We start from the raw sequence: 15,863 nt of genomic DNA on the forward strand, positions 1-15,863 counted from the left end.
ACAGATCCCCTTGCTCTGGACGGAGACCAGGGAAGTCTATTAGAAACATTTTTACGGTGATGCTGAGTGTTACTGTGCAGCCTCCACCTGAGTTTGATGACGTAGATGTGACGTGAGCAACCTGTCTGGAAGCTGTAAGTCTTCTGGTAGCTGTGCAAGAAAAATCTCAATCATTCCCAATCAGCAGAGACAGAGAGGTAGGTATATGTTAGGAGAGGCAGATAGGCACAGGCTACTTGTTGCTAACTAAAATGCTAGTTAACATTAGTAATTAAACCTAAACATCTAATGTAAGTCAAAACTGTCTGCGAGCTTATACAGTGATTCCTCTACTGTGTGACAGCAAGTCGCATGGTTATGACACAATTTTTAGCCTATTTTTACAAAAACATCTGCTACGAAGCCATAACGTGAAATACAAGGTAACTGAGCCTTATATCCTTAAATAGAGTTTTTAGTAGGCTAGTCTACACAGCATTCAGGGATGGGAGAAAAACATGCTCAGGTTTATTGGCATCTCTTCTCCAATCACAATCATATTAGGCTCTTGTGGTGCCTCTGCAAAATAGTCTCGTAAAGGAACTTATCTTGATGGAACATTCAATGTTTGAGGAAACCCATTTTGGCCGCTTGTACCCTGGATCTCGTTCTTTCGGTCACAACCCAGCCTTCATGACCATAGGTGAGGGTAGGAAAGAAGACTGACTGGTAGATCTAGAGCTCCGCCTTTTGGCTCAGGTCTCTTTTTGTCACAACGGTGATGAAGTCCTTCTTTGCTCCTGTAATAATTACAAGAGGCCACTAGAGTTCGCCGCCATGGTGAATGGAAACATGAGCGGTTATTGCTGCTTGAACAACCAACTTATGGGAGTGTTTTTTGGGAGAGGACAGTCTCATTCTTTGTATGGATGCATCAACTCAAAAAATGCTCAAACATTAGCTGTGTACACTGCAAAAAGGACAATTAAAAAAAGTCATAACATCTGATTTACACGTCATTTTTTCCCCATCAAAAGTCCTTAAAACCTTTAGAAAGTCAGCTGACAAGAAACAAGTCTGAATGGTCGATTGATATGAGGGGAATGGACCCGTAATGTAGCTATTTAAAGAAATGACAACGTAAATTGTGGAGTTTTCAGTAGAGGAGGCAGAGAGCAGCTACCAGGATGAATCCACACCTCACGATTGCGAGTGACCCATTCGCTGCTCTTCCTCAGAGAAGAGCTGAGCTGAGGATTTGATACGTGACACGTCCATCAACTTGTCTTCAGGGCTCAGAGGCTCACAGCGTCACTGTGGGCCGTCGGGGACATGCAGCTGCAAACGGCAGGGGTCCAGCAATGACCACAACACACACACACACACACACAGCGTGTACAGAGGAATGCTGTTTGAAAGCCAGCACCAATCCAATGTGGAGGAACAGAATTGGCCAAACGGAGATCAGCAGCAGGGGTCCAGGTCAAAGGTCAAGATGTCTGTTGACGGCACATCTTTTGTTTTTTATTTTTTTAATGGTGACATTGAACAAAACAGAACATACAACGGGGACATAGTGTTATAAAATACAGACAGTAACACTGAGGAATTAAGTTGAATTAAAGAATAATTGGGATTGGGTGGAGAAGAGAGTGAGAAAAGAAAAGGAAGAAAAGGAAAAATAGCAAACCAGAGGTTCAATTGGTGAAATAAAGAGAAGAAAATAAGACATTCAGTACTTCCTGATTATAGTTTGAGTCAATGTCACTAACATAAGGTTAATACTAAACTTATTAATATAGTTTATCAATATTATTAATAATAGTAGGAACAAAAAAGGGGTGGAGGCATCTCCCCTAGACGTTACTTTAGGCCCAGTTTATTATGCAACACAATTTCATACTATACATGCCATAGGGGGTCCCTGCTACTTCTCTCTTTCTTGGCCTAAAAAACGTTGTAGCCCTGATCTAAACCACTGATTTGGAGGTGAAACACTCTCAATGTCACATTATATTTGCAGAACTACAAAAAGAATGGCCGTAAACTTTGAAACCAACCCAGTCCTGTGATTATGTCCAAGTGTTTGTATTGTTTTTTAACTTTGAATTGGATTATTTCCTGAGATATTTTTAGGTTCGGTCTTAGTGGTCAACCTCTGACTTGAAATTTCATCAGACGTAAATGTCTCTCTTTATGTTAATCTTGCTAAACTGCAACAGCTCCCGAAATATTACTTTCTTTTTATCCATATGTACAGCGGAGGAGCTAGACTCTCCACTCACAGAACCAAGGTTACAACGTAACGATCTGAAACTAGTTTAGCGATACTTACATCGCTTGCCTTTGTCTCCTCCAGGTTGGACTACTGTAATGCCCTTCTCGTTGGGACCCCTGGCAGGAGCCTGCAAAAGCTCCAGCATATTCAAAAGTGCGCTGCCCGGGTCCTGACGAGGAGGCGCAAATATGATCACATCACCCCGGTCCTGAAATCCCTCCACTGGCTGCCCATTAAACAAAGAACTCAATACAAAATCTGTCTCCTGACCCACCAGTGCATTCATGGAACTGCCCCTACCTACCTCAGTGAACTCCTCACCCCACACACCACCTCACGAAACCTCCGCTCCTCCATCTCCACCTATCGCCTGCTCCAACCAAGGACTAGACTGTCTACGATGGGAGACAGGGCCTTCCAGGCAGTCGCCCCACGGCTCTGGAACGCCCTCCCAGAGACTCTAAGGGCCCCACAAACTGTGGAGACCTTTAAGAAGGGCCTAAAGACACTACTATTTCAAAAGGCCTTTTAAACAGTCATTGTTTTAATTTTAGTTTTATCATGTTTTATTATTGCTTGTCAATTGTATCTTACTCTGGAAACTGTTTTTAACTCCCTATTAATTGTAGCACTTTGAGATTTCTTTTTGAAATGTAAAGGGCATTATAAATAAAATGTATTATTATTATTATTACTTAGATTTCTGGATTAAACTGACACAATTGAGACGCTTATCTCTTAGATAAATTATCCAGAGCCATATTTATGGACTCATGGTGATCAGGTTTTTGCTTTTACAGTAAAACAGTCTCACATGCAGTACAATAGATCTATTTCTTAAAAGAAATGCTGATAAAAAATGTGTACTGTATGTCCTTTGTGATCAAATATACAAGCTGAGTGACAAAACTGCAGAGAATGCATCTCTGTACTTTGGAGAGTGAGTGATGTATTTTATGAAATCTTTTCCCCTTAGGTGGTTTTGGTTTTTTAATAACATTGCATTGTCAGAAGTGTTATGTCGTAGCCAGCTCGAATAAATCATCTCCTACAAAAATACCAAATCTCTGGTGTTTTTTCTTCTTCTTCGTAATAGACAAAATAATTAGTTTGTGGTTTAGAGACAGATGAAACTGAGACAGCAGATGTGGGACATGACCGAAAGTAGGACACACACATACACACACACACACACACACACACACACACACACACACACACACACACACACACACACAGACACAGACACAGACAAACATCTTACAATCCCTGTTGGATGCTCCACATGTTACTGAGCACCTGGTTATGTAGGCATGTATACACATGTTTAAGATTTTCAAATTTAATAAAATGATCAAAACTTAAAGTGATCATATTATTTTTCTGGGATTTGGGGTGTTATTTTGGTGCTTCCACACGCATACAAACTTACAAACACGCAAAAAAAACTATCTGTGTTGTTGTAAGGGAGACACTGTTTCTGAGTGTCCTCTGTCTTCAGTCTCCGGGTGAGCTGTTCAGCATCTGCACGGCTTTCTACGTCACTAGCCGAGACGAGGTGGCTAACTGTAGCATGCTAGCTTGTTCTCAATGGCAAAACACTGCTACAACACACACTAGTTGACCATAATCTCCAAAAGAACTACTTCCTGTCCCTGTTCTGCAGGTATTCCACAAGTGTTCCTCGTTCAGAAGAAGTCTCCCAGCTGATCCTGCCTTGGACTGACCAAAGTTGAAGAAAGAGTTATCAGCTGATGGATCTTACCGAGCTACTGAGCATGTGCAGCTCCCTACAAAGATAGTAAAGAAGTGAGATGTCTCACTCTGGAGCTAAAACAGAGACCAAAACACACCGGGTGGAAACAGGATCTGCAGCAATGTGCAGTACAACAAAAATATGATGTTTTTTTGAAAATGAAACCATGGAAACCTATTCTGGTACAACCTCAAAATACAATTATGAACCGGAAAATAAGAATAATATGGGCACTTTAACATATTTATTTCTCAAGAACATTGCAATGATGAGACCTCATCGGCTTCCTGTCCAAAATTGTAATTGTTTGATCGTTAAAGGAAGTGACCAAGAAGTTACACAATAACTTAGATTTGAAAAAAATCATAGAGTGCATGAAACTATAAAAGGGGAGGCAGTCTCTAACAAGTTTTCCAACTTGCTCACCATGTTCACGTGCTTCTCAAATTCTAAGTGGGAGCCTAATAAACGGCTGAGACATTCTGCCCCTGAAACCTGTTCAATACGTTGCCCATTAATCCTCAGATCGTTACTCATCGTGGACCGAGCTCTGGAAGAAAAGCAAATGGACAGTTTTTTTTTTTTTTTTAAATTGATTGAAAGACATGAGTGTTAAGAAAACTGTCAGTTTGCTGGCTCGGTCATTCTATTAAAATACACTGATGATGATGATGATGATGATGATGATGATGAAACGTGCCACTGCCACACTGAAACACTGCCACAAAAAGTGTGAAATCCCGGGGTCAGATAGGACAAATTATGTTCCTTCTACTATTTTATTTGAGTGTCTGATGCCTACACAGTAAAGTTCCCTCAACAACCACACTGCCCTTAGTTTCTACATGACTAAAAATCACCCAAAGCCCAAACTTAGCAAGACTTTAACCATAGAGCTGGCAGATCAGAAGGTATTAATGAATCTAGCTCAGATAACGGAGATGTTTCTGTTGGTAGAGTGGGCGGCCCTGTGTCGAGGTTTACTCCTCGACGCAGGGGACCAGGGTTCGATTCCAACCCTTCGCTGCATGTCGTTCCCCCTTTCATGTCTTCTGCTGCCCTGTCAAAAATAAAGGCCCAACAAATAATAAATCAATGATTTCAAAAAGAATTTAAAGGTGCAGTAAGCGATGCAAAGATATAAAATGACAAATGCAAACGCATTACATTTAACCCCCTCCCTCCTACTATTTACTGTCTGTTGCTGATTGGCTGGAACAGTGTTTTGTGGCTCGTGCTCTCTTTTCTGTCTGTTTTCCATTTACAGAGCCAGGGCTGTGTAGGAACACGGAGTGGGGGGGGGGGAGGGTCAACTCACACAGCAAATAAAGACCCATGTGACTAGGATGAGATATTCACTGACTTTGACAAAAAATTGTAATGGATTAACATCGCTTACCACACCTTTAAATTTGAGGCGTTGTTGCCCTAAGAGCAAACCTTAATCTCATAAATAAATACTGGACGTTTGATATGATAAATACAAAGGAACACACATTATCCTGAGCCCTGTTCAGGTTTCGTGCACAAATAATAAAAAAGTAAACTAATAATGACAATATGTGGAGCCTAATCGCCGTATTAAAGCCCCCCCCCCTCCCACTCTGGCTCACAGGTGCTGCAAACAAGGAATTCCTTGCTGGAAACGCCAAATGCACCTTCTGTAACGATCGACCTCTGCAGGTGCCTCCAGCACACACACACGCACACACACACACACACCACACACACACCACACACACCACACACACACACACACACACCACACACACACACACACCACACACGCTGCTCTGTTGGCTGCTGTCAACCTGCCCTGTTTATTCTCACTGATTATTTGAAGTGTTCTGAGTAATGAATAAACATAACTGCAAGGGCATGCCTACTATACCACAGGACACACACACACACACACACACACACACACACACACACTAAGGTAATAATTCCTTATTTGTGGGATATGTTACCTGAAAAGGACTGAATTGACCGCTGTGACATTTACACAAGAATAAACAGTTAAAAAAATAAAGAATAAATAAATAAAAACAGATAAAACACAAGAGGACAAGAGGACAGTGCAGAACAGGAAGTTCAACTGTTTAAATAATAATCTGCTCTCATACATACCGGGACACTCTAACTGCTCTCAACTGATACTTTATGCTAAAGGTCTTTTTTATAGCCAAAGGTTTTATTTTTATTGTTTTTATACCTTTTTAGTAAGATGCTGGAAATTTCATTTTCCTTGCGGGAGTCGTCCCAAAATGATCAACAAAGAGAAGTCTAGTCTAAGTCTAAAATGTCTAAATAGTCTAAGGTGTCTAAATAGTCTAAGGTGTCTAAATAGTCTAAGGTCTCTAAATAGTCTAAGGTCTCTAAATAGTCTAAAGTGTCTAAATAGTCTAAGGTGTCTAAATAGTCTTAGGTGTCTAAATAGTCGAAGGTGTCTAATATCTAAATGTCTACATATCAGTGGTCTAAATATCGCAGGTGTCTAAATAGTCTAGGTGTCTAAAAGTCTAAGGTGTCTAAATAGTCAAAGTTTCTAAATAGTCTAAGGTGTCTAAATAGTCTAAGGTGTCTAAATATTCTTAGGTGTCTACTAGTCTAAGGTGTCAATATGTCAGGTGTCTAAATAGTCTAAGGTGTCTAAATAGTCTAGGTGTCTAAATAGTCTAAGGTGTCTAAATAGTCTAAGGTGTCTAAATAGTCTAAGGTGTCTAAATAGTCTAAGGTGTCTAAATAGTCTAAGGTGTCTAAATAGTCTAAGGTGTCTAAATAGTCTAAGGTGTCTAAATAGTCTAAGGTGTCTAAATAGTCTAAGGTGTCTAAATAGTCTAAGGTGTCTAAATAGCATGCACCTTTTCAGGACATTTCTCTGGCTATAGAGCCCTCACATTTCTAAAGGTGTGGTTGTGAATTCAAATATAGCTGGTTATGTTTAGGCAACAAAACTACTTAGTTAGGTTTAGGAAAAGATAATTGTTTGGGGCAAAATAAGTAAGTTTTGTTACATAACACTTTATTCATTCATTTTTCCAATTCAGCTAAACAGTGTAAACAGACAGTAAGCTACACACACCGTAAATGACACATGTTCTGACTCAGAGAGGGACATAAAGGTCATTGACGACAGAAGAAGCCTGTCCTATCGCAGGAATAACTAAAACAGTATCAACGATCTTGACTCAAGGTCCATTTAGCTTGGTTTTCCAGAGCTTTACATAATAATGGCCCTCATTTTGTCTATTTTATCATCTGAGCTTTTTTGATAAACAAACATTGCATTTTGATGTTCAGTATACAGAGACAAATCAGCTGTACATGACACAGGAGATACATTGCTAGTAAGTAGGTCTAATAGGGTTAGATTTCTGAATGTGATTCTAGTGTGATACTGTGTGTTAGGACTAACTCCACACCCCAAAACCTCTGCAAAGGATCACATGGGTGCTATGTGCAACAGGCTACCTGTTTTAGTTTTATAGATTTTTTAATTTTTTTTTTACATTCCATTTAGCTTTGATCCAAAGCGACTTCCAATTAACCCTTGTGTTGTCTTCCTGTCAAAATTGAAAATCAACACTTTTGTTGACGCTTTTTATCGATGTTTTGAACTTTTTCTTCTGTTTTTGTCACTTTTTTTGACGTTTCAAAGCTACGTAACACTAACCTATTAACTTTAGTTTTACAGTTATTTTTGGAATTTCTGGTCCATAAACCTCATTTATAGGAAATTACACCTATTGTTTGAGTTAGAAAAGCAGAAATTAGGAATTATTGAGACTAAAATTAAAGGAATGGATGTTAATGGATAATCACAGACTGGAATATGTCAACTTTTACTCAATACTAATTTGTTTTTCCAAATGCTATAAAATTGAATAAGACGCCACAAAATTAATGAAAGTAGAGATTTGTACTTGGCAAAGAGCGTTGTGTGGAATCAATCATGTTATTTTGGGGAATTAAAAAGAACATTGATATAGGAAAACGGGACAATTTGACCCGAGGACAACGTGAGGGTTACGTGCTTTCAACCTCGAAGGTGCAAACTTAGACAACAAGTGCAACTCCATTAGTTGCTGCTGCTGCACTGATTGCCACTAACGGGATTTGGTTGTGTTCATACAGTGGCAGTAAAGTATCTTGAGTCTTGAATCGTGTCCTCTGTCATGTGTCAGCGCGCGGCTGCGCGCCGCTGCAGCGCCCGTGCGCGCCGCTCCGTCTCTGCCTTTTCAGGGAGGAGCGCACCTTGTTTGGCTCAGTCGAGTCCCGGCTCTCCCCCGCGCGTGATGCGGACCTTTCCCTGCACCGGACACCGGAGAGACACCCGAGGACATTCATATCGACAAACGGCCATCACGCGGCTCAGTTCATGTTGGACATTTATATTAAAAAAAGACAATTAAAAAAAGGGAAGGGATTTCTCAATTTTTGAAGTCTGATAGCATCCTTGGACATGTTTTGACTTCTTTTTCTGCGCGTAGTTTTCAAAGTGAACAAGAAGAATGTTAATGCACAGAAGTCTTTTCTCTGGAAGCTCGCGGTTGAAATGGATGGCCACATTACTTCACACGGGTCTGTTGCTGCAGCCGGCGCTGTGGGACACGGTGAGTGCACGCGCAATTAACCCTCCGGGTAACCTTATGGGTCTGCAGGGTTGGCACGAGGAGGATTATGATGGCAGTGTTGTTTAAGACCTTTTTTTTAATAACTTGATCCTCGCACCCTTAAAAAATAATTGCAAAAAAAAAAAAAAAAGTCTGCGTTAATGTCAGGTTGGGAGCTCTACTCTAGGAATACATCATGAAACTAAACCCAGAATCTAGATGCATTCAGAAAAACATTCTGAGCTATATTCTGAAAGTAGTGCTCAGTAAGCCATTAATCAAAATCGCATATATCTCAAATGTTCATAAATTATTGATGCTGCATTTTGGAATTTTCTGCTTTTCTATAGACACATATCTGATTTCATTTGTAAGACCCCCCCACTTTTGTAGCAATGGGCCTGTGGCTCATCATCAAAGTAAGTTTTCTCAGAATTGTTGGTGTCTCTCTAGTTACATAATGCAGTGTATTCCCTACCACGGTGGTCCAGAATGATGTTAAAATGCACACCTAGCACAGCCATCTAGCATTATTTTTTATTACGCTAAAATGGTTCTAAAAGCCTTTAACCTCGAGTTTATTTTTTCAGTTTTAGGTTAACTGCTTATCCTGCATGTGTACAGAACGAATCGGTACATTGTGAAGCCAAATTTGAAGGTTGTTGGAAATTCCACCGGATGTCCCTCATTTTTGTCCAGATATCATTCTAAGCTCTGGTGGATTCATGAGGTCTATGGCTAACTGCTCCTCAGATCTGTGCAGGGTTCCACCAAAACAAGTTCCTTCCCGAGGCTATTTTTCAACGGCACCGCGGCGCTGTCCGGTGCTCAGATCCTAGATCAAGACAATTGGTGGTCGTTTTAAAGAAATGCCAATAAACCAGAGCATGGTTGTCCTCTTCAACGCTGGAGAGCAGGGGATGTCAAACTCCGTTTCACTAAGGGCCACGCTGTCAACATAAAGCCCCGAAATAGTAAGTTAGCTAAGACAAAAACGACAAAAGAGGTTGTTTCTGAGAGAACGGACATTGGAATCGGCAACAAAAGATTTTGGAAAAAGTGACAAGAATGTTAAAGAAAAACGCCAAAATGTCAGCAAAAGTGTCAAATTGTTGAAAAAGTGAGACAAAAACTAGGTGGGCCAAAATGTATTATGAACCTAAAATTGATATGCTGGCCGAATCGAAAATCTGCGAGGGGCCGGATTTGGCCCACGGGCCTTGAGTTTAACACATGCGCTGTAGAGGAAGATCTTAAATTTGAGAATATTACATTAATATTATAACACACAACCAATCCAGATGAGAAGCAGTTTCCCGCAGACGTTGACCTGCTGCCCTCGTGTTGTCTCGTGTGTCTGGAATGAATGATCGTCACATGATTAACTGATGGATGAGTTATTTGTCTGGAGTAGCCCATCATTTGTTATTCTGTGTGGTGATTTAATATTCCAGATTATTAGTTTAGCTTTATATTTTGCTGCCAAAATAAGAATATCCCAAGCTAACATAAATAGATGAAAGTCTTATCTATCGACAAAACACACACACATATAGCCCACCTCAAATAAATATTCCCTCAGTAAGAAGAAAAGATCCAGGGATGTCTCCTGTGACTCCATTAACACTGGACACTCACTTGACTCTGCTGCCTCTGGCTGCAGACAGACAGCAGCAAAGAGAAAACATTAATATCGGTTTTCTGCATATGCACACGGGCATGAGCGTCAGTGCGGTTTGAAATGTTCCGGGGGCAGAGACGCATTCGGGGGGGCATTTTCACAAGTGCTGGGTACAATGAGACAAGACGCTGTCCTGTAGCTTACCAATGTAAATGAATAAAAATGTATGCAAAAATGTGATGTTTTCAAAAAGCATTAGACATGTGAGCCACTATGTTCTGCTTCATGTATCCATGTGCCATGTTGACATGACGTGACATCGGACTCAGAGAGAGGAGCTATGAAAGGAGAGGAGTGTGTAGCCAGCGCAGCAGCAGAGCGGCTGTGTCTGGGCCTGCCCTGTGGGCATGGAGATTTTTGTGGATTTGTTGGCATCTGTCGCTCAAGAATTATGTGTTATGAACTTTGTTTTTATTTTTTTTAAGTAAATTGAGGTTTTCAAAAAAAAGTGGTGGGTGCCAAATTAACTCCCGACTCAATCTGATAGGTGCGTGCACCCACCGTGCCCACCAAAATCAACGCCTACGCACACCGGTTGGAAATTTAAATAATGCAGACATTCAGGGCAGAGAATATTCCACTTCATCCTGTTTTGTTGTTGGACTTCAGGCCACCGCGGAGCCATTTCTTCTCCACCAGCTGACCTGATGGTTTGTGTCCATCGTCAGCGTCATTTGGTCCCATTCATTTCTGTGAAAGCAAAAACTGTGCAATGCATTCTGGTAGCGTTGAGGGAACTTTGGAGAAGCTGTGGCGTCGGGTCGCCTGCTCCTCGTTTGCATAAAGTTAATCTTCATGCAAATGAGGAGCAGCCGGGTCAGCTCGACGCCTCTCAAAAGCTGAAGGAAATCTTTTAAAGTGGCCGTTGTCAATCTGAAATGAAGATTTCTCACTTGTGTGGAAAATGTTTTCAGAAACACATTTCGGGGAACTACTTTTGGGAAATAGAGATTGTATTATAAACGAGACGAGATTATGGTCGGTTTGGAAATCCGGGAGTAGCAACGTGCACATGGACGTGTGCTATAACATGGTTCATGGGTGGAGGATCATGATTTGTGACATGTCTTTCCTGAACCTGAAGGCTGTCAATGATCCAGTGTTGTGCCTTCCTTTATTAGCTGTTTCCTCCTCCAGAGACTCTGAAGGTGCTTTTTTTTATCCTCTTGGCCAATTAAAGATCATTGTTATAGCGCAGGATCGATGTCTAATGCCACTTATTGGCCTGCTGGATCACTTTAATTGCATCAAAAGTAATCATAGCATGCAGGACGACACGTTCTCACTCCCAACGCGTTGCTAGGTCAGGGGCCTTTGGTGTTTGTTACTGATGCAAAAAGTCTCCTTTAGTGTGCACACATCCACATTTACATGCATTGAGTAAGCTAATCCATACTCTATGTTTTTTATGGAAAATCTCAATGTGTTAAGTAACTTGTCCTGACGTTAAATGACTCCCAACCCGCTGTTTCCAGCCAGAGACAAATCGTGCCTCTGCTCTAAAAACAACCTGTTATTCCACCGGTTAGCAGTGCAGAGAGGTCTACATGGAGGAAATGTGCTCCATGGTTTCTAGATTCTGTGAGTTACCTTTCCTGGTGGTCATATTGTGTTGTGTGTGCAGTTAATTGATTTTTGGGGCGAATCGCAAGCAACAGTAATCCAGCAGCTGTAATCAAAGGCAGGAGGGGTTCGTGTGTCGGGAAATGAAAAGAATGATGCAATATCAGGCTGACAGATGGCAGCCTCTGTTATGTTGCTAAAATATTTAGGACTTGGGGCCCGTTATTTCAGTATTTGAGGCTGGCGGAAGCCAACCTGCATGTAAGGACGCCTCTGATTCCTCACAAGATAAATGTGACGGGTCATGAGATGACTGATGGAATCGGAAAGATTTAAAAACTTTGCTCCATACATTTAATAATATGTTTCTCTAAACCTTCAAAATCTTTAAATGACACAATTGCAGAAGGAAGTCTGGGAGCATCCTCTTCCCTCTAAATGGACACTTACCCTCATTTTTTCTTAATTACGAGGATCTTCACACCAACAAAACTTGGACTAAACTAGTCTTGCGCTCTGGGTTGTTTGCATTTCTTCAAACCAATCACAGTCGTCACTCAATCTGGCGTAACTATCCCACAAATGAACTGTCGTTGACATAGACTAATACTTGACTGATTGTTGATTGGGAAGTGTTACTTATAAAGAAACCAAAAAGAGAAAACACTGATAGTCACATTGAAATAAAATGAGAAGTCAAATAATACGAATGAGAAACATTTGCTGATGCTATGACCCCAGCACACAGACTGAAGCCTTAAGCCATGTTAAAGAAGGGACTCACAGGTCATCTCTCCTTCATGATAAAATCCCTAAATGAACTTAACAAAAAAGTCTTTATTCTGTCTGTCCGTTGGTTTAAAAATGCCAGTCACATGTTTCTTACATAAGCTAAATTTAGAAAAGAACAGCGCATACCATTAATCCTGCAGGGCCCAACCATGAGGACTATCTCTCAGCTTCTGTCCTCTCTGCCTCTCTTCTCAACTCTCACCGATCATTAATCATCTCAAAGCTTGTGTGTTGTCAGTGTGTCCCGTTCCGTTTCCTTTTCTCCTCAGGTTTTGCTCCAAGTACATACAGTATGTCTCTCCTCTCGGCTGTTTCTTCAAAGCTTTCAGTGTGTCATGATTGGTTGGTGTTGTGTTAAAGAAAGAGTAGAAACTCGCCAGCAGATCAAACAAGAAGACACGTGCTTCAGGGACACGTGTCTCAGAGGACCAGATTAAGTTCATTGGAATAGTGATGGACAAAAATTGCTTCAGGATGTTTTTGTCTAAAGCACGTGTGTCAAACTCGAAGCCCACGAGGCAAACCCGGCCCCTCACAGATTTTGATCCCATTTAGGTTTCCGAAAAATGTTGGCCCGCCTAGTGCGTGCCAAACCAAAAACACAACAATTAAAGCAGAATTTGACAGATTTTCTGACTTTAAGACTTCGACAGAAGCAGAGAGTTTTCATATTCAGGCTGTGAAACAGGTTGCTGTGAGTCGGCTGTGTGGTAGCCGATTTTTAAAAATGTAGTCATTGTTTTGATAAATTCTATCATGGCTATGGAAATGCTTTGCTGAGTTTTTGTAGGGCTCTATGTCAACAAAAGTCAGAAAAAAGCTCTTAAAGTGTCAAAAAAAGCAACAATAATGGAAAGCGAACGTGTTAAAAAAAACTAAACAATAAATAAAGCGACAAAAAGGTTAAAAAAAGGGACAAAAATTATGAGGAAAGCCCCAAAAAAGAAGAGAAAAGCTACAAAAATGTGGGGAAAATCTACAAAATGACGGAAAAAGCGACAAATGTTGAAAAAGCGACATGCTGTAATACAGTCTAACATATTTTACTATCTATCTATCTATCTATCTATCTATCTATCTATCTATCTATCCATCTTGCCCCACTTATAACAAAGGTGCCGTTGTGTGCTTGAGCAACATGAGATGTTCCCATCCATGTTTTACAACCTGCTTCTATGGTGTCAGGGATGGGGTTGACAGTGATCTCGCCAAATTCAAGAAATCACTCCTGTACCTTGTCTTGTGAAGTCATCTACCAAACACCTAGTCTGTATCGACGTTTCATTTCCGAGATTGTTCAGGTGCCGGCGGACAATTACTTACTTACTTATTTACTTACATTCCGCTGGATGTCCCTTATTTCAACCGGATGTCCATCACTTTCCACTTTCTATGTGTTGTAATTTTAACCTCCAGTGGATTTATGAGGACTATATGTTTTAAATCAAAAATGTAAAATTACTTTTGTATTCTTGTATACTATTATTAATGTTAACTGAAATTAATTGTAACGTTTAATTTTGTCTAAAGTGATATATTTGGCTTGAAGCAATAAAAGAAAATGCTGGGATTTTTTGGGATATTTCATAATTTCATCAATACATTTCTAATGCAAAAATCAAGTGAAAAAAAAAATACAGATAACCCAGAATATGGGTTGTATTTTTCTAACCCAGATTTTGGTTGTTTTAACCCAACAACATGGTTATTTTAACCAATTGTTGGGTAGAAAATATAACCCAACATGCTGGGTCAGAACCATAACCCAACCCTGCTGGGTCAAAACAACCCAGCGATGGATCGGCCCATATTTGACCCAGCACTGGGTTACCGATATGACCCAAGTTGGGTTATTTTTAACCCAGCAGTTTTAAGAGTGTATGGTTAACTAGGGGACCGCCCATTTCTGATATGATATGAAAAATATGATTTACGATTTTTTAGCTTAGAATTGATATCACGATTCTCTGCCACGATTTATTTCTCACGAAGTGTAATGTTTATTGCACACGTGAACCAGGAAAAAACTAAACTAATTGGTAGTACCAAACAGATTTATTTTGGCAGCTATAGCACGTTGGGCATCACCACAAGCCTGAAAACATACAGGCTTCAATGGAGAGAAGGGAGAGCATTAAACCTATTTAATTTGTTGTCTATGTTTAAAACTCACAGAAGGAAGTAGTGGCGTTTCTGCTGCAGTCAGCTCGTAAAAAAAAAAAAAAAGTTTTTTATAAAAATAAATCGTGATCAGGGTGAATCAAGATCGCAATTGTATAATAAAAAATCGTGCAGGTCTACAAAGGGACGTTGGTCTAGAGGGCTGTAGGACCAAAGGGAATTCTTCAGGTTATTGAGGTTGGAACAATGGAGCGCCAGAGAAATGACATGGCTCTGGCAGCTCTGGCACTGTGAAATGACCGAACACATAAAGCCAGTAGCTCTGATCCAATCCCTTGCATCAACTACTATGATTGAATAAAAATTTTCTGATTTGATCTCTAAAATATTTTTTGCTGTTGTGATGTCCGAGCAGCTTTGGATCCTCTTATTTTGGGATGATAATGAGATGTATGTGGTATGTTATGGAGATTGGTATGTTTGTGGATTGAATTGCCCTCCGTGGAACTTCCTTGGTAATTACTATCTTCACCTTCATTGTGACCCCCAAAAGCAAAGCAAAGCAATTATGAATGGCCTTGTGCATCATAGATCTCATGCTCCCTGAAGGGCTTTTTTTTTCCAGCGTTGCGTATTCAAGCCACTCAAACATTTGAAAACCAGCTCGGTTGGAATGCTCATTTTTGTAGGTCACACTGACTGTGTGGGAATATACTGATGCTTATTAGGATAACCGCTGAATTGGATTTAGGAGTGCACTCGTTAAAAGTTCGGGCTTCCTGAAAGAATGTGCGCTGAGCTACATTAGTTGTGTAGGAATGTTTTCGTCATAAAAGGAGGAAATGCTGACGTGATGATGGCGCAAAATAAAAAATGAAAAATATCAAACTATTCCCTTAAAGTGTGTAAAGACAACAGGATGTGAATGAGAAGTGAGATGTAATGGATTCAATGTACCTGGGGGTCATTGTGCAAACATTACTTTAATTACTTGACCTGGAGATAAGATGTAGATTGAAAACATTAAAGGGCCCGCGCCCCTCACCACACACACAAACACACACACACACACACACA

The 15,863-nt window shown here is 40.5% G+C and overlaps 1 protein-coding gene and 1 long non-coding RNA gene across 2 annotated transcripts in view; both read left to right on the forward strand.

The window, feature by feature from the left end:
* Window positions 1–8,268: 8,268 nt before the first annotated feature.
* ghrhrb (growth hormone releasing hormone receptor b) overlaps window positions 8,269–15,863 on the forward strand; it is a 39,598-nt gene continuing 32,003 nt past the window's right edge. Inside the window, exon 1 of the mRNA XM_032525388.1 lies at window positions 8,269–8,629. Coding sequence (XP_032381279.1) covers window positions 8,528–8,629 — 102 coding nt within the window. The 5' untranslated portion in view covers window positions 8,269–8,527. The remainder of the gene's footprint in view (window positions 8,630–15,863) is intronic.
* LOC116695268 (uncharacterized) overlaps window positions 12,715–15,863 on the forward strand; it is a 5,906-nt gene continuing 2,757 nt past the window's right edge. The window contains exon 1 of the long non-coding RNA XR_004333404.1: window positions 12,715–12,725. This is a non-coding gene — a long non-coding RNA (uncharacterized LOC116695268). The remainder of the gene's footprint in view (window positions 12,726–15,863) is intronic.

The sequence above is a fragment of the Etheostoma spectabile genome, chromosome 9, assembly GCF_008692095.1.
Source record: "Etheostoma spectabile isolate EspeVRDwgs_2016 chromosome 9, UIUC_Espe_1.0, whole genome shotgun sequence".
Classification (NCBI taxonomy): Eukaryota; Metazoa; Chordata; class Actinopteri; order Perciformes; family Percidae; genus Etheostoma; species Etheostoma spectabile.